Below are 24,978 nucleotides of genomic sequence, written 5' to 3' on the forward strand. Positions count from 1 at the left end.
GATGGCAGGATCCCCAAGGACACATTATACAGCGAGCTCGTCACTGGTATCAGACCCACTGGCCGTCCATGTCTCCACTTTAAAGACGTCTGCAAACGCGAAATTAAGTCCTGCGACATTGACCGCAAGTCGTGGGAGTCAGTTGCCAGTGATCGCCAGAGCTGGTGGACAGCTCTAAAGGTGGGCTAAAAAGAGGCGAGTCGAAGAGACTCAGCAGTGGGCAGGAAAAGAGACAGAAGTGCATGGAGAGAGCCAATTGTTTAACAGCTCCAACAACCAATTTTATCTGCAGCAGCTGTGGAAGAGTCGGTTACTCTAGAATTGGCCTTTATAGCCACTCCAGGCGCTGCTTCACAAACCAGTGACCACCTCCAGGCGCTTACCCATTGTCTCCCGGGACAAGGAGGCCAAAGAAAGAAAGACTTAATTTGGAAACTTAAAAAATTGATTAAGTAATGTGAGACAGCTACCTTAAAGGCAATCAGTATTTAAACTTGCACTATAATAAGATACAATTGATTATGTAACACGAGGGTAATTGTATAACCTATTGGTAGATACTTAAAATGATTTAATGAATGATTAATGTACTCTAAAAATAAAATTGCGACTGTATTATGATTGCACAATTGATTGATTATGTAATAGTGATGCTGAAATTGTGCTTTCTTTAACATTACACTGCTTATGCTTTGGCTTTTAAAATGAAATTGTAATTGCACAAGTGTACTACCTAAGAGACATAGCCCTGCAGGATCAAAGGGGGGGACTGTAGACCCAGTAAAGCACATAAGAACTTAGTTGAAACAAAGGGCTAGTTAGACATAATTATACAGTGTGCTGAAACATGGGGGAGGTGGGGGGTGGTGGTTGGGTAGAAAGGGGAACAGCAAAGATGCTAACAGACTGTATTCTTGCACATACCAGATAAAGGTGTCGCTATGGACACAAGATACAATTAGACTCACAGTAGACAATGGGAAACTAAAGAAATGAACCAGGTTCTCACTGAGCCAAATAAGGAATTATCATTATGTCATTATACCAGACCCCTATGAGTAAGTAAGAGGGGCGGGTCTTGGAAACAAGATTTAACCCCTGACTGAAACTGTGTAAGGCACGAGAACCCCAGGGAAGAACACTCGAGAAGATACCCTGTGCCAGGGGCTCAGAGAACAGAAGAGCAGCCGCAAGTCCGACACTGATCACCTCGTGCCTTGATGGGTAGTATACTGTGCAAGTAGTGAGAGCTTGTACTTGATGATTTAGTGCATGAATAAAATATTGATATGCCTTTCACCAATCAGCTTCTGTGGATTCTTTAAGAGTAAGTGCGGATTAGACACAACAAGAGTAGCCCAGAGACAGAGAGCACAGTCAGACTGGCGGGAGGATAAAAGCAGCCCGGAGAGTGAGAGCACAGCGAGACCAGCGATGTGGATAAAACAGCAGCCTGGAAAGTGAGAGCACAGTGATCCTGGTAGGGAAGATGAAAGAGCTGTCAAATACAATTAGTTGAAAGGGGAGGTGAAGAGGAAAATAAGACTAGCAAAGAGAGAACATGAGAATAGAATGACAGCCAGCATAACAGGGAACCCAAAAATCTTCTGCCGGCATGTAAATAGTAAGCGGGTAGTAAGAAGTGCAGTGGGGCTGATGAGGGATGAAGAGGATAATATAGACTTCAAGGTACAGGTCAAGGCTAGAATACTTAATGAGTACTTTGAATCGGTGCTTATCGGAAGAGGAATCTGACAAAATACCAGAGTAGGGTAAAAAATGAGAGGGGTGGCACTAAAAAGGCTGGCAATGGTTAGGGTAGATAAGTCACCTGGACTGGATGGCTTGCATCCCAGGTTGCAAAAGGAAATGGGTGGAGATAGTGGAAGGGCTTGCCATAATCTTCCAGTTTTCCCTAGACATGGGGGAGGTGCCAGAGAACTGGACAGTATCAAATGTGGCATCCTTATTCAAGAAAGGATGTAAGGACAGTCCTAGCAACTACAGGCCAGTTAGTTTAACATCAGTGGTGGGTAAGGTTTTAGAAACAATGATCAGGATAAAAATCAACTGACACTTGGAGAGGTTTGAGTTAATTAAGGAGAACCAGCATGGATTTGTAAAAGGTAGATCATGCTTAACTAATCAAATTGAATTTTTTGATTAAGTAACAGAGAAGGTTGATGAAGGGAATGTGATGGATGTTGTTTATGTGGATTTTAAGAAAGCGTTTGATAAGGTATCAAAAACAATTCTGGTTAACAAAATTGAGGCTCATGGAAGAAGAAAGTTAGAGTCCAATTGGATAAAAAATTGGCTTAAGTACAGAGAACAGTGAGTAGTGGTAAATGGCTGTTTTTCAGACTGGAGGATGGTAGACAGTGATGTTCCCCAAGGGTCAGTGCTGGAACCACTGCTTTTTTTGCTTTTGATAAATGACTTGGATCTTGGAATACAGCATAGAATTTCCAAATTTGCCAATGATACCAAACTTGGAGGAGTGGCAAACAGTGAGGATGATATAAACTGGACATAGGGTAGCAGAGTGGGCAGATAGGTGGCAGATGAAATTTAATACTGACAAGTGTGAGGTGATACATTTTGGCAGAATGAATAGGGTGAGTCAATATAAACTTAATGGCATAGTTCTACAGAGTGTGCAGGAACAGAGGGATCTCGGGGGGCATATGCATCAACCTTTGAGGGTGACAGGACATATTGAGAGAGTGGTTAGCAAAGCATATGAGATCTTGGGCTATATAAACAGAGGCAATGAGTACAAAAACAGAGAAGTTGTGCTGAACCTTTATAGAGTTATGGTTAGGCCCCAACTAGAGTATTGCAACCAGTTCCAGTCACCACACTTCAGGAAGGATGTGAGGGTCATTGAAAGGGTGCAGAGGAGATTTACCAGAATTGTTCCAGGGATGAAGGATTTAAGTTACACGGTTAGGTTGGAAAAGCTGGGGATATTCTCCCGAGAGCAAAGGAGATTGAAGGGAGATTTGATAGCAGTTGCTACGACCAGGTGAGAAAGAGATCTAGGGGTTCACTTTCAGCCTCCACTGGGGCTTACTGTAATCGGATTTTTGTTTTAAATGCACTGTGTTTTAGCTCCCCCTTGATGAATGCTTGTTCACCACTTTCCAATTATCAGGCAAAGAAATGAGCACAAACAGGCTTTCTTTGGTTTAAAGAAGAAAAGTGAAATTTATTAAAACTTAAACTCTAATTCAGTTAACGCCTATGGATACACGTCACGGCCCACGCTAACATGCATACGTGATATGCACATGCAAATCGAGGACTGAAAAGAGCAGAAGAAAAATAGTGGAGAGGTTTGAGACAATCTCGGAAGAAGGGTTTTTGTTACTGTGCTTCGAGCTCACTGTAGTCCTTGCTTGTAGGTAGATCTTGTTTTTCTTTAGGGCCCAGAATTCTTCTTCAACCTTATTCACTGGAGGAGACTTTTCTCTCTCGGGGTTCATGTGTCTTCAATGGATTCTGAAGCCTGTGAGAGAGATGACAGCAGACAGGAGAGGCTTTTTTCAATCCAGGAGCAAACAACTTTCTCGCAGTTCAAAACTCTGTGACAAGTGCAAATTCAAAAAAGTCAGGTTGCCCAGCAGGTTAGTTATGTGTCTAGTGGGTGTGACCACATCCGGTTGTGTATTCGGCCATCTTAACAGTCAACCTGGAATGCCAGCTCCTCCACCCTCAATGTCTAGTAATCAAAAGCCCATTGTCGATTAATTTGAAGCAGGGAGTAGCCCCTTTGTCCTTTCCAAGTACTGTCTGTGACTATGCAAAAATGTCTCTCCAGCCAAGAATCCATTGCGGGTTTTTTAAACCAGTTCTTTCTTCACTCCAGTTACAGTATAAAATTAATGTACATGTGGTAAAATTAATATTCCTCATTCTTGGCTTGCATGACATAGTATATAAGATTATGACAGGCTTTGATAAGGTAGACAAGGAAAAACTGTTCCCATTAACTAATCAAACAAGTACTAGGGGAACAGATGGAAAGTTTTGGGAAAATGATGCAGGGTGAATGTGAGGAAGAACTTTTTTACGCAGCGAGTAGTAATGACCTGGAACTCACTGCCCATGAGGGTGGTGGAAGTGGAGACAATCAATGATTTTAAACGGAAATCGGATGGACAGTTGAAGGAAATAAACTTACAGGGCAACGGGGATTGAGCGGGGGAGTGGGATTGACTGGATTGCTGCATGGAGAGTTGGCATGGACTCGATGGGCCAAATGGACTCCTCCTATGCCGCATATGAATCAGAAAGCACATTTGCATGCCAAGGGTAATAAACATTTGGTGCTCCCTACTCAAAATGGTTGTGCAGGTTGGGACAATTGGAGTTTTTCAGACTAAGATTGCTCAATTCAGACCTGGAAAATGGAATTAGATGCAGGATCAGCAATGCCCTATTTGAATAGTTTGGCAGGCCCCAGGGACTGACTGACCACCTTCTGTTCCTAATATTCTTCCCTCTATCAATTCCTGGATTAAACGCTTATCCGCCCTGGCAACTGGTGATGTAACTATCAGCATTTCTCTGATTGGATAATTCACGATATTCCATTTGTTGGGGATCCTGACTCAAACTGTCTGGGACTATTCTGCCTGGAGCCTTTTGACTCACAGTCTGTTTTAATTCTGATTGGATATTAACTTATCGTCCAACCAATCAGTCTAGGGCAGTCTGAGGAAGCAGGACCAGTGTTTAATCTCATCAGTACAGGACACAGCTCACAGACTGAGACACAGTATCAGTACAGGACACAGCTCAGAGACAGTGAATCAATGGTCTTTTGGAAAAGGATTTCCAACAAACTGCTCATCCCAGCCTGTCGAGGGAAGCAACAATGATTGCACTCATAGTGCTGGTCCTTCTGTGTGGAGGGGTCTCTGCAGGTGAGTAATGGGGTGTGAGAGGGGCAGTGCCAGACTGGGTATTGGGACATTAACTCTCGGTCAGTGAGTAATGGGGTGTGAGAGGGACAGTGCCAGACTGGGTATTGGGACAGTAACCCTCTGTCAGTGAGTAATGGGACGTGAGAGGGACAGTGCCAGACTGGGTACTGGGACAGTAACCTTCGGTCAGTGAGTAATGGGGTGTGAGAGGGACAGTGCTAGACTGGGTACTGGGGCATTAACCCTCGGTCAGTGAGTAATGGATTGTGAGAGGGTCAGTGCCAGACTGGGTATTGGGACAGTAACCTTCGGTCAGTGAGTAATGGGGCGTGAGAGGGACAGTGCCAGACTGGGTACTGGGGCAGTAACCCTCGGTCAGTGAGTAATGGGGTGTGAGAGGGACAGTGCCAGACTGGGTACTGGGACAGTAACCTTCGGTCAGTGAGTAATGGGGTGTGAGAGGGACAGTGCCAGACTGGGTACTGGGGCATTAACCCTCTGTCAGTGAGTAATGGATTGTGAGAGGGTCAGTGCCAGACTGGGTATTGGGACAGTAACCTTCGGTCAGTGAGTAATGGGGCGTGAGAGGGACAGTGCCAGACTGGGTACTGGGGCAGTAACCCTCGGTCAGTGAGTAATGGAACGTGAGAGGGACAGTGCCAGACTGGGTATTGGGACAGTAACCTTCGGTCAGTGGGTAATGGGGCGTGAGAGGGACAATGCCAGACTGGGTACTGGGGCAGTAACCCTCGGTCAGTGAGTAATGGGGTGTAAGAGGGACAGTGCCAGACTGGGTACTGGGGCAGTAACCCTCGGTCAGTGAGTAACGGGGTGTAAGAGGGACAGTGCCAGACTGGGTACTGGGAAATGAACCCTCGGTCAGTGAGTAATGGGGTCTGAAAGGGACTGTGCTAGACTGGGTACTGGGGCATTAACCCTCCTTCAGTGAGTAATGGGGCGTGAGAGGGACAGTGCCAGACTGGGTACTGGGACACGAACCCTCGGTCAGTGAGTAATGGATTGTGAGTGGGACAGTGCCAGACTGGGATAAAAACAAGAAATGCTGGAACCACTCAGCAGGCCTGGCAGCATCTGTGGAAAGAGAAGCAGAGTTAACGTTTCGGGTCAGTGACCCTTCTTCGGAACTGACAAATATTAGAAAAGTCACAGGTTATAAGCAAGTGAGGTGGGGGTGGGGCAAGAGATAACAAAGGAGAAGGTGTACATTGGACAAGGCCACATAACTGACCAAAAGGTCATGGAGCAAAGGCAAACAATATGTTAATGGTGTGTTGAAAGACAAAGCATTAGTACAGATTAGGTCTTAACGGACTGAATATTGAACAGCAGCAAGTGCAAACCTGAAAAAAAACAGTGGGTAAGCAAATTGAACAAACTAAGATGAAATGAAATAAATGCAAAAAAAAGATTGTAAAAAATGTAAAAAAGAAAAAAAGAAAAAATAACTAAAAATGAAAGTAAAATGGGGGGCTGTCATGCTCTGAAATTATTGAACTCAATGTTCAGTCCGGCAGGCTGTAGTGTGCCTAATCGGTAGATGAGATGCTGTTCCTCGAGCTTGTGTTGATGTTCACTGGAACACTGCAGCAATCCCAGGACAGAGATGTGAGCATGAGAGCAGGGGGGAGTGTTGCAATGGCAAGCAACCGGAAGCTCAGGGTCCTGCTTGCGGACTGAGCGGAGATGTTCCGCAAAGCGGTCACCCAGTCTGCGCTTGGTCTCCCCAATGTGGAGGAGACCACATTGTGAGCAGCGAATGCAGTATACTGAATTGAAAGAAGTACAAGTAAATCGCTGCTTCACCTGAAAGCAGTGTTTGGGGCCTGGGATAGTGAGGAGAGAGGAGGTAAATGGGCAGGTATTACACCTCCTGTGATTGCAGGGGAAGGTGCCATGGGATGGGGACAAGGTGGTGGGGGTAATAGAGGAGTGGACCAGGGTGTCGCAGAGGGAATGATCCCTTCGGAATGCTGACAGGGGAAGGGAGGGGAAGATGCGTTTGGTAGTGGCATCACGCTGGAGGTGGCGGAAATGGCGGCGGATGATCCTTTGGATATGGAGGCTGATGGGGTGGAAAATGAGGTCAAGGGGAACCCTGTCGCGGTTCTGGGAGGGAGGGGAAGGGGTGAGGGTAGAGGTGCGGGAAATGGGCCAGACACGGTTGAGGGCCCTGTCAACCACAGTGGGGGGAAATCCTCGGTTGAGGAAAAAGGAGGTCATATCAGAAGCACCGTCATGGAAGGTAGCATCAACAGAGCAGATGCGTTGGAGACAGAGAAACTGGGAGAATGGAATGGAGTCCTTACAGGAGGTAGGGTGTGAAGAAGTGTAGTCGAGGTAGCTGTGGGAGTCGGTGGGCTTATAATGGATATTAGTAGACAGCCTATCCCCAGAGATGGAGACAGAGAAGTCGAGGAAGGGAAGGGAAGTGTCAGAGATGGACCATGTAAAGGTGAGAGAAGGGTGGAAATTGGAAGCAAAGTTGATAAAGTTTTCCAGTTCGGGGCGGGAGCAGGATATGGCACTGATACAGTCATCAATGTACCGGAAAAAGAGTTGGGGGAGGGGGCCTGAGTAGGAATGGAACAAAGAATGCTCGACATATCCCACAAAAAGACAGGCAAAACTAGGACCCATGCGGGTACCCAAAGCAACAGCTTTTACTTGAAGGAAGTGCGTGGAGTTGAAGGAGAAGTTGTTCAATGTGAGAACAAGTTCAGCCAGGCGGAGGAGGGTGGTGGTGGATGGGGACTAGTTGGGCCTCTGTTCCAGGCAGAAGCGGAGAGCCCTCAAACCATCCTGGTGGGGGATGGAGGTGGAGAGTGATTGGACATCCATAGTGAAGAGGAGGCGGTTGGGACTAGGAAACTGGAAATTGTCAAAATGACGTAGAGTGTCAGAAGAGTCACGGATGTAGGTGGGAAGAGACTGGACCGGGGAAAAAAGATAGAGTCAAGATAGAAAGAAATAAGCAATCGCAGGAGGTGTAATACCTGCCCATTTACCTCCTCTCTCCTCCCTATCCAAGGTCCCAAACACTCCTTTCAGGTGAAGCAGCGATTTACCGTATTCGCTGCTCACAATGTGGTCTCCTCTACATTGGGGAGACCAAGCGCAGACTGGGTGACCGCTTTGCGGAACACCTCCGCTCAGTCTGCAAGCAGGACCCTGAGCTTCCGGTTGCTTGCCATTTCAACACTCCCCCCTGCTCTCATGCTCACATCTCTGTCCTGGGATTGCTGCAGTGTTCCAGTGAACATCAACGCAAGCTCGAGGAACAGCATCTCATCTACCGATTAGGCACACTACAGCCTGCCGGACTGAACATTGAGTTCAATAATTTCAGAGCATGACAGCCCCCCATTTTACTTTCATTTTTAGTTATTTTTTCTTTTTTACATTTTTTACAATCTTTTTTTTGCATTCATTTCATTTCATCTTAGTTTGTTCAGTTTGCTTACCCACTGTTTTTTTTTCAGGTTTGCACTTGCTGCTGTTCAATATTCAGTCCGTTAACACCTAATCTGTACTCATGCTTTGTCTTTCAACACACCATTAACATATTGTTTGTCTTTGTTCCATGACCTTTTGGTCAGCTATGTGGCCTTGTCCAATCTACACCTTCTCCTTTGTTATCTCTTGCCCCACCCCCACCTCACTTGCTTATAACCTGTGACTTTTCTAATATTTATCAGTTCCGAAGAAGGGTCACTGACCCGAAACGTTAACTCTGCTTCTCTTTCCACAGATGCTGCCAGACCTGCTGAGTGGTTCCAGCATTTCTTGTTTTTATTTCAGATTTCCAGCCTCTGCAGTATTTTGCTTTTATTTAAGTGCCAGACTGGGTACTGGGACATTAACCCTTGGTTAGTGAGTAATGGATTGTGGAGAAGGACTGTGCCAGACTGAGCATTGGGGCACTAACCCTCGGTCTGTGAGTGATGGATTTTGAGAGGGACAGTGCCAGACTGGGTACTGGGACATTAACCCTCAGTTAGTGAGTAATGGGTGCGAGAGGGACAGTGCCATATGTATGTAACTTCCAGTACGTGCAAATTCACCAAACTTCAAGCCCTACTGGCAATCTTAAATTGGTTATCAGTGTAATTCTTAGCACACTGTGGATTATTTAGCAAATGTTGTCCAATCGCAAATGTTGTTAATACAAAGGGCCCTGTTCTTTGCAGACAGAATATGTACAAACATTGTGCCTATTTCAGCTGAACAAAATAAGTGACAGCTGTTCGCTGGTTCATTACTCAGGGCAATGCCTTGACCAATCAGAATCAAGCTGCCTTGTTTAAATTTTAAACAAAGCTTGGCAGTTAACTGTCAGTCACCTTGAATTGGTGCATTTGCCATGGCAACGCCTCCACCAATCAGAGTTCACTTGCTAACCAATCAGCACTCTCCTCATGCAGTATAAGTTGTTGTTCTCCCTTACATTGGATATACTTGCAACTGTCCTGATGAGTGCAAGACAAAAAGCTCCAACAGCATTTCTCTATTTTCAGCAATGCTCGAATCAGGATTAATTGAAGACCTCATAGTGAAGGCGTCCCTCGGTAGCAGCGATCATAATATGACTGCATTTTGCATTCAATTTTAGGGAGAGAAGCATGGGTCCAAGACTAGTTTTTAACTGTAAAAAAGGCAATTATGAGGCATGAAAGCAGAGGTAGCTTAAGTGAACTGACAAATTAAGTTAAGGGATAGGTCAATAGGGATGCAGTGGCAGACATTTAAGGGGATATTTAAGAATACACAGAATAGATACATTCCAACGAGAAATAAAAATTCCAAGAAGAGGACCCACTATCCGTGGTTAACTAAAAACATTAAAAATAGTATCAAACTTAAAGAAAAAGCATATAATTGTGCAAAGATGGGTAACAGGTCAGAAGATTGGATGGAATATAAAATAACAGAAAAGAATGACGAAAAGATTGATAAGAAGGGAAAAGTTAGTGTGTGAGAGAAAGCTAGCTAGAAATAGAAAAACAGAGTTAGAGTTTGTATACATAGTTTAAAAAGAAGAGTTAGCAAAGTGAGCATTGGTCCTATGAATATGAGTCTGTGGAATTAATAAGGGAAAAATAAGGAAATGGCAGATGAATTGAACAGGTATTTCGCATCAGTCTTTAATACAGAAGATACAAGTAACATCCCAGTATTAGCTGTAAATCAGGAAATGGAAGGGAGGGGGGAACTCGAAAAAAAATTACAATTACCAGGAAGTGGTACTGAGTAAATTGTTGAAGCTGCGGGCTGATACGTCCCTGGGTCTTGATGGACTTCATTCTAGGGTCTTAGGTAGTTGATGCATTGATGTCTCTCTCTGTGCGTGGGATTGTTGTTCTGGGGTTCATGCCCTGTTTGTATCTGTGTGTGTATGCCTGCTTGCTTGCTGTTTTGAGGTCCTTTCCCTAATGTCTCGCTGTCTCCCTGTGTGGGGTTGGGGTCTGTGCTTTGGGGTCCATGCCCTGATATCCCTTATGTGTGGGATTAGTGTTTTGGGGTTTATACCCTGATGTCTCTCTCCATTTGAGGTTGGTGTTTGGGGTTTATACCCTGATGTCTCTCTCCATTTCGAAATGGTGTTTTGGGGTTTATACCCTGATGTCTCTCTCCATTTCGAAATGGTGTTTTGGGGTTTATGCCTTGATGTCTCTCTGCGTGGGGTTGGTGTTTTGGGGTTTATGCCTTGATGTCTCTCTGCGTGGGGTTGGTGTTTTGGGGTTCATGCCTTGATGTCTCTCTGTGTGGGGTTGTTGTTTTGGGGTTCATGCCTTGATGTCTCTCTGTGTGGGGTTGTTGTTTTGGGGTTCATGCCTTGATGTGTCTCTGTGTGGGGTTGTTGTTTTGGGGTTCATGCCTTGATGTCTCTCTGTGTGGGGTTGTTGTTTTGGGGTTCATGCCTTGATGTGTCTCTGTGTGGGGTTGTTGTTTTGGGGTTCATGCCTTGATGTCTCTCTGTGTGGGGTTGTTGTTTTGGGGTTCATGCCTTGATGTCTCTCTGTGTGGGGTTGTTGTTTTGGAGTTCATGCCTTGATGTCTCTCTGTGTGGGGTTGTTGTCTTGGGGTTCATGCCTTGATGTGTCTCTCTCTGTGGGTTTGTTGTTTTGGGGTTCATGCCCTGATATAGTGTCATAGACTTATACAGCACAGAAACAGGCCCTTTGGCCCCTCGTGTCTGTGCTGGCCATCAAGCACCTAACTATTTTAATCCCATTTTCCAGCACATGGCCCGTAACCTTGTATGCTATGGTGGCATTTCAAGTGCTCATCTAAATACTTCTTAAATGTTATGAGGGTCCCTGCCTCTACCCACTCTTCAGGCAGTGTGTTTCAGATTCCAACCAACCTCTGGGTGAAAAAAAAACCTCAAATCCCCTCTAAACCTCCTGCCCCTTACCTTAAATCTATGCCCCCTGGTTATTGACCCCTCTGCTAAGGGAAAAAAGTTTCTTCCTATCTAATCTATCAATGCCCCTCATAATTTGGTATACTTCCATCAAATCCCTCCTCAGCCTTCTCTGCTCGAAGGAAAACAACCCTAACCTTTTCAGTCTCTCTTCATTGCTGATATGCTCCAGCCCAGGCAACATCCTGGTGAATCTCCTCTGCACCCTCTCCAGTGAAATCACATCCTTCCTATAGTGTGATGACCAGAACTGTACACAGTACTCCAGCTGTGGTGGAACTAGCGTTTTATACAGCTCCATCACAATCTTCCTGTTCTTATATTCTATGCCTCGACTAATAAAGGCAAGTATCCCATATGCCTTCCGAACCACCTTATCTACCTGTGCTGCTACCTTCAGTGATCTATGGACAAATACACCAAGGTCCCTCTGACCTTCTGTACTTCCTAGGGTCCTACCATCCATTGTATATTCCATTCCCGTGTTAGTCCTCTTAAAATGCATCACCTCACACTTCTCAAGATTAAATTCCATTTGCCACTGCTCCGCCCATCTTACCAGCCCATCTATATCGTCCTGTACTCTAAGGCTTTCCTCCGCACTATTTACGACACCTCCAATTTTCATGTCATCTGCGAACTTACTTGTCATACCTCCTAGGTTCACGTCTAAATCATTAATGTACACTACAAACAGAAAGAGTCCCAGCACCAATCCCTGCAGTACACCACTGGTCACAGGCTTCCACTCACAAAAACAACCCTCAACCATCACCCTCTGCCTCCTGCCACTAAGCCAATTTTGGATCCAATTTGCCAAATTGCCCTGGATCCCATGGGCTCTTACCTTCTTAACCAATCTCCCATGCAGGACCTTATCAATAACCTTACTGAAGTCCATGTAGATTGCAACAGCTGCTTTACCCTCATCTACACATCTAGTCACCTCCTCGAAAAATTCAATCAAGTCAGTTAGACACAATCACCCCCCGACAAAGCCATGATGACTATTCCTGAATAATCCTTGCCTCTCCAAGTGGAGATTAATCCTGTCCCTCAGAATCTTTTCCAATAGTTTCCCAACCACTGATGTTAGACTCACCGGTCTGTAATTACCTGGTTTATCCCTGCTACCCTTCTTGAATAATGGTACCACATTCGTTGTCCTCCAGTTCTCTGGTACCTCTCCTGTGGCTAGAGAGGATTTGAAAATTTGTGTCAGAGCCCCTGCTATTTTCTCCCTTGCCTCACATAACAACATCCTGGGATAAATCTCATCTGGGCCTGGGGACTTATCCTCTTTGAAGCCCGCTAAAACAGCTAATATTTCCTCCCTTTCAATGCTAATATGTTCAAGTATATCACAATCCCCCTCCCTGATCTCTGCACCTACATCGTCCTTCTCCATAGTGAACACAGATGAAAAGTAATCATTTAGAACTTCACCTCTGTCCTCCGGCTCCTCACACAGATTGCCACTTGGGTCCCTAATGGACCCTACTCTTTTCTTTGTTATCCTCTTGCCCTTAATATACTTATAAAACGCCTTAGGATTTTCCTTTATCTTGCCCGCCAATGTTTTTTCATGTCCCCTCTTTGCTCTCCTAATTACTTTTTTAAGTACCCCCCCCCACTACATTTTCTATACTTCTCTTGTGCCCCCACTGTTTTCAGCGCTCTGAATCTGCCATAAGCTTCCTTTTTTTTCCTTATCCAATCCTCTGTATCCCTTGACATCCAGGGTTCCCTGGACATGTTTGTCTTACCCTTCACCTTAATGGGTACATGTTGGCTCTGAACTCTCACTATTTCCTCTTTGAATGACTCCCACTGGTCTGATGTGGATTTTCCTACAAGTAGCTGCTCCCAGTCCACTTTGGCCAGATCCTATTGAAATCGGCCTTCGCCCAATTCAGTACTTTTATTTCCAGTCCATCTTTGACCTTTTCCATAACTACCTTAAATCTTACAGAGTTCTGGTCACTATCTCCGTAATGCTTCGTCACTGACACTTCTACCACTTGTACGGCTTCTTTCCCTAGTATTAGGTCAAGTACTGCCCCTTCTCTTGTAGGATATTCTACATACTGGCTCAGAAAGCTTTCTTGTATGCATTTTAAGAATTTTGCCCCCTTTACGCCTTTTGCAATAAGACTCTATTCTTTGGCCTCCTTATCTCGAGAGACAATGGATAAGCGCCATTTGTTTGTCGGGGCTGTTACACAGTTGGCTCTCTCCTTGCGCCTCTGTCTTTTTTCCTGCCAACTATTAAGTCTCTTCGACTCGCCACACTTTAGCCCTGTCTTTATGGCTGCCCGCCAGCTCTGGCGAACGCTGGCAACTGACTCCCACGACTTGTGATCAATGTCACAGGATTTCATGTCGCGTTTGCAGACGTCTTTATAGCGGAGACATGGACGGCCGGTAGGTCTGATACCAGTGGCGAGCTCGCTGTACAATGTGTCTTTGGGGGTCCTGCCAACTTCCATGCGGCTCACATGACCAAGCCATCTCAAGCGCCGCTGACTCAGTAGTGTGGATAAGCTGTTGACTCAGTAGTGTGTATATGCCTCCTCGAGGACTTGTGTGTTGGAGATACGGTCCTGCCACCTGATGCCAAGTCACACTAAGACTATCCCAGTTGATATTGGGGAAGTTGAAATCCCCTACTATTATTACCCTATTATTTTTACACCTCTCAGAGATTTGCCAACATATCTGCTCCTCCATCTCTCCCTGACTGTTTGGATGCCTGCAGTACACTCCCAGCCAAGTGATTGCCCCCTTTTTGTTTTTAAGTTCTACCCATATGGTCTCATTTGAGGAACCTTCTAAGATATCATCCCTCTTTACTGCAGTAATTGACTCTGTGATCAACAGTGCAATGCCACCTCCTCTTTTATCCCCTCCCCTGTCACGCCTATGGATTCTGTACCCTGGAATATTGAGCTGCCAGTCCTGCCCCAGCTCAACCATGTCGCTGTGGTAGCAACAATATCATAATCTCCCAGCAAGGTTGTTGGTCCTGTCCAGCTTGTACAGGTCCCACCTTCGCCAGAAACAGACCCAATGATCCAGGAAACTGAAGCCTCCCTCCCTCCCTCCTGCACCATCTCCTCAGCCACACATTCATCTTCTCTATCCTCCCATTCCTATACTCACTAGCATGTGTCACCACGAGTAATCCATAGATTACAACCTTTGAGGTCTTGCTTTTTAATCTGCTACCTAGCTCCCTAAATTCTTGTTGCAGGACCTCATCCCTCTTTTTACCTATGTCATTGGTACCAATGTGTACTACGATCTCTGACTGTTCACCCTCCCCCTTCAGAATGTCCTGCAGCCGCTCTGTGACATCCTTGACCCTAGCACCAGGGAGGCATCATACCATCCTGCAGTCATGTTTGCGGCCACAGAAACACCTATCTGTACCCCTGACAATAGAATCCCCTATCACGATGGCTCTTCCACTCCTTTTCCTCCCCTGCTGTGCAGCTGAGCCACTCATGGTGCCACACACTTGGCTCTTGCTGCATTCCCTTGAGAAGCTAGCTTCCCCAACAGTACCCAAAGTGGAAAATCTGTTGGAAGGGAGATGGGCCCAGGGGACTCCTGCACTACCTGCCTAGTTCTTTTACTCTGCCTGGCGGTCACCCATTCCCTTTCTGATTGAGCAATCTTTACCTGAGGTGTGACCACCTCCCTGTATGTGCTATCCACGATGATCTCAGCTTCGCGGATGCTCCACAGTGTCTCCACCCGCCGCTCCAGATCCGAAACACGGATTTCGAGTAGCTCCAACTGGAGACACCTGCTACACAAGTGTTCGCCCTGGACACTGGAGTGTCCTGACTTGCCACATTGCACAGGAGGAGCACTCCACTTTGCTGAGCTGCCCTGCCATGACTTGCCCTTAATTTATCCCCTTAAATTACCCAAAATTAGAGATTATTTACAGTAGGGACCTTGATTCTCCAAAAAAAGAACTACTTAATATATTTTTAAAAACGTAAACCTTTCCCTTTACTTTTAGTTACTTACCCAGCTATTTAGAGTTATTCCCAAACAGCAGTTAATCACCAACCAATCACCTTGCAGCTTTCCTGTGATGTCACTGCTCACTTTGTTTTCAAACTCCGGCGCGTCTGGACTCTCGGCATTCTCCCCACAGGTCCGCTCCTCTCCGCTTCGCTCCCAGAAGACAAGTCACTGCGCCTCCATCCTCGGGCTCAATTTATTGGCTCTGCTCTTGGTGTTCTCCCCACAGGTCCGCTCCTTTCCACTCCGTTCCCAGAAGGTAAGTCACTGTGCCTCGATCCTTGGGCTCAATTTATCGGCTCCGCTGTCTGCATTCTCACCACAGGTCCACTCCTCTCCGCTATGTTCCTGGTAGGTAAGTGTCTCTCTGTGTGGGGTTGGTGTGTTGGGGTTTGTGCACTGACATTTCGCTGTGTGGGGTTGGTGTTTTGGGGTTCATGCCCTGATGTCTCTCTCTGTGTGGGATTGGTGTTTTGGGATTTGTGTACTGACATTTCACTGTGTGGGGTTGGTGTTTTCTGGTTTGTGCACTGATGTCTCACCTAGCAAGGTTCATGGTTTGGGGTTCAAGCCACGATGTGTCTGTCCGTGTGGTGTTGGTGTTTTGGGTTCATGCCCTGATGTCTCTCTGTGTGGGGTTGGTGTTTTGGGATTTGTGTACTGACATTTCACTGTGTGGGGTTGGTGTTTTCTGGTTTGTGCACTGACATTTCACTGTGTGGGGTTGGTGTTTTCTGGTTTGTGCACTGACATTTCACTGTGTGGGGTTGGTGTTTTGGGGTTCATGTCCAGTTGTCTCTCTCTGTATGGCATTGGTACTTCGGGGTTCAGGCCCTGATGTCTCTCTGTGTGGGGTTTCTTTGGGGTTTCATATCCTGATGTCTCTGTGTGTGTGGGTTTGTTGTTTTGGGGTTCATGTCCTGATGTCTCTCTGTGTGGGGCTGGTATATTGGGGTTCATTCCCTGATGACTCACTCTGTTTCTCTGTGGGATTTTCTTTTGGAGTTCATGCCCTGATGTGTATTTCTGTGTGGGTTTGGTTTTTGGTGTTCATTCCCTGCTGGCTCCCATCTCTCTCTCTCTGTGGGATTGCTGTTTCGGGGTTCATGCCTGATGTGTGTCTCGCTGTGGGATTGGTGTTTTGGGGTTCATACCCTGATATGTCTCTCTCTCTCTCTGTTTAAGGCTCTCACTCTCTCCGGTATTTCCTCACCTCCATGACTCCGATTCCCGGTTTGCCAGAGTTTGTGGTTGTTGGTTATGTTGACGAGGTCCTGTTTGTTATGTACAACAGTGAGCAGAAGGAGCTGATTCCCCGGGAGCAGTGGATGGTGGAGAGTGAGGGGCCCGAGGCCTGGGCACGGAAGACTTTCCTGGCACAGGAGCAGGCGGTGGATTTGAAAGCCTGTAATCAGATCCTCATGTCCAGAACCAACCAGTCAGGTGGTGAGTCCTTGCCTTCACACTTCACTTTACCTCTTTTTGTGGGTTACAGGTTCCAGGTGGGAATGGGGAGAAGCCGGCAGTAGAGCAGGATTTGGAAGGCAGGGTCCCAAAGATAAAGAACTCCCCAGGGCAGTTACCAATGGGATAATCATTCCATTAAATACACTTCAGTTTCTGGGCATCCTTCAAATACACAAAGCAGGGTCCAGGATTGGGAAAATGTTCCTTTAAAAGCACAGAATAGTGTCGGGGCAGTGAGGGAAGTGTTCCTTTAAATACACGGAACAGGGTTCAGGAATTGAGGAGTGTTCCTTTAAATACCCAGAACAGTGTCCGGGGGTGGAGTGAGTGTTCTTTAAATAACAGAACAGTGTCTGGGGATGGGGGGGATGTTCCTTTAAATGCACAGAACAAGGTCCAGGTGAAGTGATTTATGACCTTAACCTCCTATGGGGGTTAAACCAAATAAGAGTACTCCCCTGCCAAGCCCTTTCACTTCAGTTTAAACCAGCCAGATCTTACAGATACTAGTTTTGGGCCTGAAGAACGAGTCTAGCTGTCGTTCAAAAAAAAAATCAGCAGAGAATATTACCATCTTTTGGATAACCTATTTTTTTGATAAGTATCAGCTAGGTCATAAAATATCCCAGATATTATAAGGGTCTGGTGGACTCTCTTCAATCATGTATCTCCCCACTTAAGGAGATACAGAGAGGGGTTCTTGTCGTTGTATACAGAATACTACATGAGACAATTTACTAACTTATTTATAAATTTATTAAAGAATTGAACATGCAATACACTTTAATAAAAGCAAAATACTGCGGATGCTGGAAATCTGAAATAAAAACAAGAAATGCTGGAACCACTCAGCAGGTCTGGCAGCATCTGTGGAAAGAGAAGCAGAGTTAACGTTTCGGGTCAGTGACCCTTCTTCGGAACTGACAAATATTAGAAAAGTCACAGGTTATAAGCAAGTGAGGTGGGGGTGGGGCAAGAGGTAACAAAGGAAGTCTAGATTGGACCAGGCCGCATAACTGACCAAAAGGTCACGGAGCAAAGGCAAACAATATGTTAATGGTGTGTTGAAAGGCAAAGCATTAGTACAGATTAGGTGTTAATACACTGAATATTGAACAGCAGCAAGTGCAAACCTGAAAAAAACAGTGAGTAAGCAAACTGAACAAACTAAGATGAAATGAAATAAATGCAAAACAAAGATTGTAAAAAAGAATGTGAAAAGAAAGAGAAAAAAAATTAAAAATGAAAGTAAAATGGGGGACTGTCATGCTCTGAAATTATTGAACTCAATGTTCAGTCCGGCAGGCTGTAGTGTGCCTAATCGGTAAATGAGATGCTGTTCCTCGAGCTTGCGTTGATGTTCACTGGAACACTGCAGCAATCCCAGGACAGAGATGTGAGCATGAGAGCAGGGGGGAGTGTTGAAATGGCAAGCAACCGGAAGCTCAGGGTCTTGCTTGCGAACTGAGCGGAGATGTTCCGCAAAGCGGTCTGCGCTTGGTCTCCCCAATGTAGAGGAGACCACACTGTGAGCAGCGAATACAGTATACTACATTGAAAGAAGTACAAGTAAATCGCTGCTTCACCTGAAAGGAGTGTTTGGGGCCTGGGATAGTGAGGAGAGAGGAGGTAAATGGGCAGGTATTACACCTCCTGCGATTGCAGGGGAAGATGCCATGGGAAGGGGACGAGGTGGTGAGGGTAATGGAGGAGTGGACCAGGGTGTCGCGGAGGGAACGATCCCTTCGGAATGCTGACAGGGGAATGGAGGGGAAGATGCGACTGGTAGTGGCATCACGCTGGAGGTGGCGGAAATGACGGGGGATGATCCTTTGGATATGGAGGCTGGTGGGGTGAAAAGTGAGGACAAGGGGAACCCTGTCACGGTTCTTGGAGGGAGGGGAAGGGGTGAGGGTAGAGGTGCGGGGAATGGGTCGGACACGTTTGAGGGCCCTGTCAACAACAGTGGGGGGAAATCCTCGGTTGAGGAAAAAGGAGGTCATACCAGAAGCACCATCATGGAAGGTAGCATCATCAGAGCAGATGCGTTGGAGACGGAGAAACTGGGAGAATGGAATGGAGTCCTTACAGGAGGTAGGGTGTGAAGAAGTGTAGTTGAGGTAGCTGTGGGAGTCGGTGGGCTTATAATGGATATTATTAGACAACCTATCCCCAGAGATGGAGACAGAGAAGTCAAGGAAGGGAAGGGAAGTGTCAGAGATAGACCATGTAAAGGTGAGAGAAGGGTGGAAATTGGAAGCAAAGTAGATAAAGTATTCCAGTTCGGGGCGGGAGCAGGAAACGGCACCGATACAGTCATCAATGTACCGGAAAAAGAGTTGGGGGAGGGGGCCTGAGTAGGACTGGAACAAAGAATGCTCAACATATCCCACAAAAAGACAGGCATAACTAGGACCCATGCGGGTACCCATAGCGACACCTTTTACTTGAAGGAAGTGCGTAGAGTTGAAGGAGAAGTTGCTCAATGTGAGAACAAGTTCAGCCAGGCAGAGGAGGGTGGTGGTGGATGGGGACTGGTTGGGCCTCTGTTCCAGGAAGAAGCGGAGAGCCCTCAAACCATCCTGGTGGGGGATGGAGGTGTAGAGTGATTGGACGTCCATCGTGAAGAGGAGGCGGTTGTGACAAGGAAACTGGAAATTGTCAAAATGACGTAGGGCATCAGAAGAGTCACGGATGTAGGTGGGAAGAGACTGGACCAGCGGAGAAAAGATAGAGTCAAGATAGGAAGAAATAAGTTCAGTGGGGCAGGAGCAGGCTGACACAATGGGTCTGCCGGGACAGTCCCGTTTGTGGATTTTGGGAAGGAGGTAGAAGCGGGCTGTCCGGGGTTGTGGGACTATGAGGTTGGAAGCTGTAGGGGGAAGATCTCCAGAGGAGATGAGGTCAGTGACAGCAATACACTATAAGTGACTAAGTATATTACAACATAAAAGATTACTAAAAGATCGAAAACAAAAGTCCAACCTTGACAATGTTACAGCAAAATGTCTTGGAATATCTATGAAAATTCAAAGTAAGCTGTTATCTTAAATTCCTCAAGTAAGCCTCCTGTTTAACAAAACAAAACACTCACGAATAATTCTCTTGTCATGCAGTCAGTCTCCTTTACCATAGATTGAGAAGCATTATTGAGGAATTCAATACTTCTAATTTTTCAATTCAAAACTCTCACGCCTATACTGTTTCTAATCAATTAGTCATCCTTTGTAAATGTGGGTGTTACCTTTCTGGCCTTTATAGCCACTCCAGGCGCTGCTCCACACACCACTGACCACCTCCAGGCGCTTACCCATTGTCTCTCGAGATAAGGAGGCCAAAGACTACAAGACTACCTTTCTTTGAATGTTCCTTCCTCTTTCATTATTCATATATGGTTGTATCTTTCACTTATTAATTATTTAATTGCTGGGGATTCCCTTATGAAGTTGTGAGCTTTTATCTGTTCAAAATGTTTGTAGTGTTTCATAGTAACAGTATGACCTTGCTTTATTGGTTACTTAACTTCATAAACGTGTTTTATTCTTCAAAGCTTTTTAAATGTCAGGTTAACTTAGGGTTACATAGCATCTGATTTTTGTCCATGATGTGCCATTTTGTGATTGATCATTCACAATGGTTCCTTAGTGCTACCTTGCACCATCTTCTTAAGACAGTGTGTCTATATTATATTTCATTATCAGCTAATTAGGACAGTAGTTATCAGTGTATATCATATACAGTATGTCTCATTTTTTAATTAATTTAGCAGAGACATTGGGATGGATTTTTAACTAAAGGGCTTTTATTACACATTTCAATGTAGCAGAGATGTCAGGATGAATTTTTAATGCTTTTATCTTGAAAACTGACAATTTACTCAATTTTTAATTGTATTAAATGAATCTTTATTCCTAAAGTGTAATTTATTATATCTGAATTCTACTTAATTAAATGTATGTATTAATTATCTATATTCTTTCCTAATTATCCGTACTATACCTATAGTTCATCACACGGGTGGGGGAGTGTTCCTTTAAATACACAGAACAAGATCTGGGGTTGAGTGTTCCTTGTGGGATGTTTTGCTGGTGCTGTTGGGGATGGTTTAAACTAGTTTGGCGGGGGGATGGGGACCTGAGGGTATACTCAGTTGGGAGAAAATCAGAAATAAAAATGGAAGGCAGAAAGTTAATGGTTGAGTCTGAAAGATAGAGGAAACAAAGGTTAGAAAACAAAAAAAAATTGTTGGGCAGTGGTCAAGATTATTTATTTCAGTGCAAGGAGTATAGCAAATAAAGCAGATGAGCTGAGGGCACAGATAGACACCTCGCAGTATATCATATCATTCGCTATTACAGAAACAATGCTTAAGGAGGGACAGGAATAGCAGTTCAACGTTCCTGGTTACAAGGTTTTCAGAGGCGATAGGGAGGGGATAAGAAATGAGGGGGAGTGGTAATTTTGGTTAAGGAAACTATTACAGCTGTGAGGAGGGATGATTTGTTGGAAGGTTCATCAAATGAGGTCATATGAATTGAGCTAAGGAACAAAAAAAGGGCAATCACACTGCTGTGAGTGTACTATAGACCCTCAAACAGTCAGAGGGAGATAGAAGAGCAGATATGTGGGAAAATTTCTGGGAAGTGCTAGAACAATAGGGTAGTAATAGTAGGGGATTTTAACTACCCCAATACTAACTGGGATAGTTTTAGTGTGAAAGGAATTGAGGGAGCAGAATTCTTGAGGTGCATTCAGGAGAACCTTTTTGGCCAGTATGTAGCAAGTCCAACAGAGGGATAGACTTAGTTTTAGGAAATGAAAATGGACTGGTGGAAGGAGTGGCAGTGGGAGAGCATTTTGGTGGTAGTGATAATAATTCAGTCAGTTTTAACAGAATTATGGAAAAGGACAGAGATAGAACAGGAGTTAGAGTTCTCAATTGGGGCAGTGTAAGGCATTCAAGAGGGAGATTCAAGGGGTTCAGATTAAACATGTTCCTACAAAGAAAAGGAGTGAGATGGCCAAATCTGGAGCCCCATGGATGTCAAGGAGCCTACAGGGTAAGCTATGGCAGAAAAGGAAAGCTTATGTCCAACACTACAGAAAGTAGAAAGGAGAAATCAAAAAGGAAATTAGGAAAGCAAAGAGAGGGCATGAAAGAATATTGGCAAGTAAAATCAAGGTGAACCCAAAGATGTTTTATCAATACATTAAGAGTAAGAGGATAACTAAGGAAAGAGTAGGGCCCATAAAAGACCAAAAAGGTAACCTATATGTAGGGGCAGAAGATGTTGGTATGGTTCTTAATGAATACTTTGCATCTGTCTTCACAAAAGAGGGGGATGATACAGATTTAATAGTTAAGGAGGAAGAGTGTGAAGTAATGGATGTGATAAACGTAGGGAGAGAGGATTAATGGGATTAGCATCCTTGAAAGTTGATAATTCACCAGGGCCAGATGAAATGTACCCTAGGCTGTTAAAAGACATGAGAGAGGAAATAGCAAAAGGTCTGACCATCATTTTCCAGGACTCACTGGGTACAGGTGTGATGCCAGAGGATTGGAGAACTGCTAACATTGAACCTGTTTGAAAAGGGAGCGAGGGAGAGACCAAATAACAGGTCAGTCAGTCAGTCTTACCTCAGTAGTGGACAAATTATTGAAATCTATTCTGTGAGACATTTTAAACTGTCACTTAGAAAGGCACAAGTAAATCAAGGATAGTCAGCATGGATTTGTTAAGGGAAGTTCTAGTTTGACCAACTTGAATGAATTTTTTGAAGAAGTAACAAGCAAGATAGATGAGGGTAATGCAGGTGATGTGGTCTACATGGATTTTAACAAGACTATCGACGAGGTTCTGCATGGAAGACTGCATGAAAATAAATAAAATCCCATGGGATCCAGGGAAATGCAGCAAGGTGGATACAATATTGGCTCAGTGGCAGGAAACAAAGGGTAATTGTTGACAGGTGTTTTAGCGACTGGAGGGCTGTTCCCAGTGGCGTTCCGCAGGGCTCAGTATTGGGTCCCCTGTTTTCCATCCAAATCATTAATATATACCGTGTAAATATGGGGGGCACGATCAAGAAGTTTGCAGATGACACAAAGATTGGCTGTATGGTAGATAGCGAGGAGGATAGCTGTAGGCTACAGGAAGATATTGATGGTCTGTCAAATGGGCAGAAAAGTGGCAAATGGAATTCAACCTGGAGAAGTGTGAGGTGATGCATTTGGGGAGGTCAAACAAGGCTTCTCAGTCTTTAGGGATAAGCCAGGATGTACAATCCTAACCATACATGATGTGGATATAGGAGGAACCATTCCTTTAAGACATCCTTACCACTTAAGTCCAGACAGGCCCAAGTAAAAGCAGAAATCCAATACATGCTGGAAAAAAACTTGATTGAACCTAGTCAGAGTAGCTTTTGGGGAGGAGGAATATACAATTAATGGGAAAATACTGAGAAGTGTAGATGAAGTAAGGGGCCTTGTAGAGAATGTCTACAGATCCCTGAATGTAGCAGGACAGGTCGACAAGGTGGTTAAAAAAGCAATATGGAATCCTTTCCTTTATTAACTGAGGTATAGAATATAAGAGCAAGGAGGTTATGCTGGAACTGTATAATTCGGTGGTTAGACCACAACTTGAGTACCGTGTGCAGTTCTGGTCACCTCATTACAAAAAGGATGTAATTACACTAGAGAGGGTACAGAGGAGATTTATGAGGATGTTGCCAGGACTGGAAAAATGTAGCAATGAGGAAAGATTGGATAGGCTGGGGTTGTTCTCCTTGGAACAGAGAAGGCTGAGGGGTGATCTTATTGAAATGTACAAAATTTTGAGGGGCCTGGATAGAGTGGAGGTGAAGGGTCTATTCATCTTAGAGAGGTCAGTGACGAGGGGGCATAGATTTAAAGTGATTGGGAAAAAAAAGAGATGAGGAAAACCATCTTCACCCAGAGGGTGGTGGGTGTCTGGAACTCACTGCTTGAAAGGGTAGTTGAGGCAGACACCCTGTACTTACTCAAAAGGAGCCTGGATATGCACCTCAAGTGCAGTAATCTGCAGGGCTACAGACCAAATGCTGGAAGGTGGGATTAGAATAGGTGGATTGTTTTTTGGCCGGCACAGACACAAGGGGCCAAGTGGCCTCTGTGTGCCTTAATCCTTCTATGATTCCAGCTGGAGTTCACCAATAGTTCTAGTACCTAAACCGGAGGTCTACCCGATTTTGTATAGACTACAGAAAAGTCAATGCAGTAACGAAGGCAGACTCCTATCCAATTCTGTGTTTAGAAGACTGTATCGACAGAGTGGGCAGTGCTAGATTTCCCACCAAGATTTACTTGTTAAAAAGGGATACTGGCAAGTTCCTTTGACTCCTTGAGCCAGAGAGATATCAGCTTTTGTAACACCAGACGGTCACCATCAGTGCCAAGTGATGCCATTTGGGCAGAAAAATGCTTCAACCACTTTTCAAAGATTAATGAATCAGGTGATATCCCGTGTTCCCAACTGTGTAGTGTATCTCGATGATACAGTAATACTTGGCAAGAACACAAACCAGCTAAAAATTCTGTTTAAAAAAACTACAAACAGCGGATTTAGTGATAAATCTGGAAAAAAGTGAATTCAGAAAAGCAAGAGTAACTTCCCTCGGACACATAATTGGGCAAGGACAAGTATTGCCAAAAATGGCAAAGGTACGTGCCTTAACGGAGTTCCCAGTCCCTAAATGTAAGTGGGAAATAACAAGGTTTTTGGAGATGTGTGGAAATTTGTCCAGAATTTTAGTACTGTGGCTGCTCCATTAACCAATTTACTGCAAAAAAACAAAGTGGTATGGTCAGGTGAATATCAGGCAGCTTTTGAAAAGCTAAAGGCAATCCTAACTAATGAACCAGTGTTGGCTGCTCCAAATTTTGCAAAACCCTTTAATATTTTGCTCAGTGGTAGCGATCTGGTGGTTGGTGCAGTTCTATTGCAGGATAACGAATCAGGCATAGAGAAGCCAGGAGGGTACTTTAAGAAAACTAAATTGCCATCAAAAAAAGTATTTCACTGTGGAAAAAGAAACATTACGACTTTTACG

At 44.9% G+C, this 24,978-nt stretch overlaps 1 protein-coding gene across 1 annotated transcript in view; it reads left to right on the top strand.

Moving 5' to 3' along the window:
- The first annotated feature begins 1,921 nt into the window (after nucleotides 1-1,921).
- Nucleotides 1,922-24,978, top strand: part of LOC137345735 (major histocompatibility complex class I-related gene protein-like) — a 36,015-nt gene continuing 12,958 nt past the window's right edge. Inside the window, exons 1-3 of the mRNA XM_068008999.1 lie at nucleotides 1,922-2,033; nucleotides 4,827-4,931; nucleotides 16,600-16,860. Coding sequence (XP_067865100.1) covers nucleotides 1,922-2,033; nucleotides 4,827-4,931; nucleotides 16,600-16,860 — 478 coding nt within the window. The remainder of the gene's footprint in view (nucleotides 2,034-4,826; nucleotides 4,932-16,599; nucleotides 16,861-24,978) is intronic.

The sequence above is a fragment of the Heterodontus francisci genome, chromosome 29 (genome assembly GCF_036365525.1).
Source record: "Heterodontus francisci isolate sHetFra1 chromosome 29, sHetFra1.hap1, whole genome shotgun sequence".
Taxonomy (NCBI): domain Eukaryota; kingdom Metazoa; phylum Chordata; class Chondrichthyes; order Heterodontiformes; family Heterodontidae; genus Heterodontus; species Heterodontus francisci.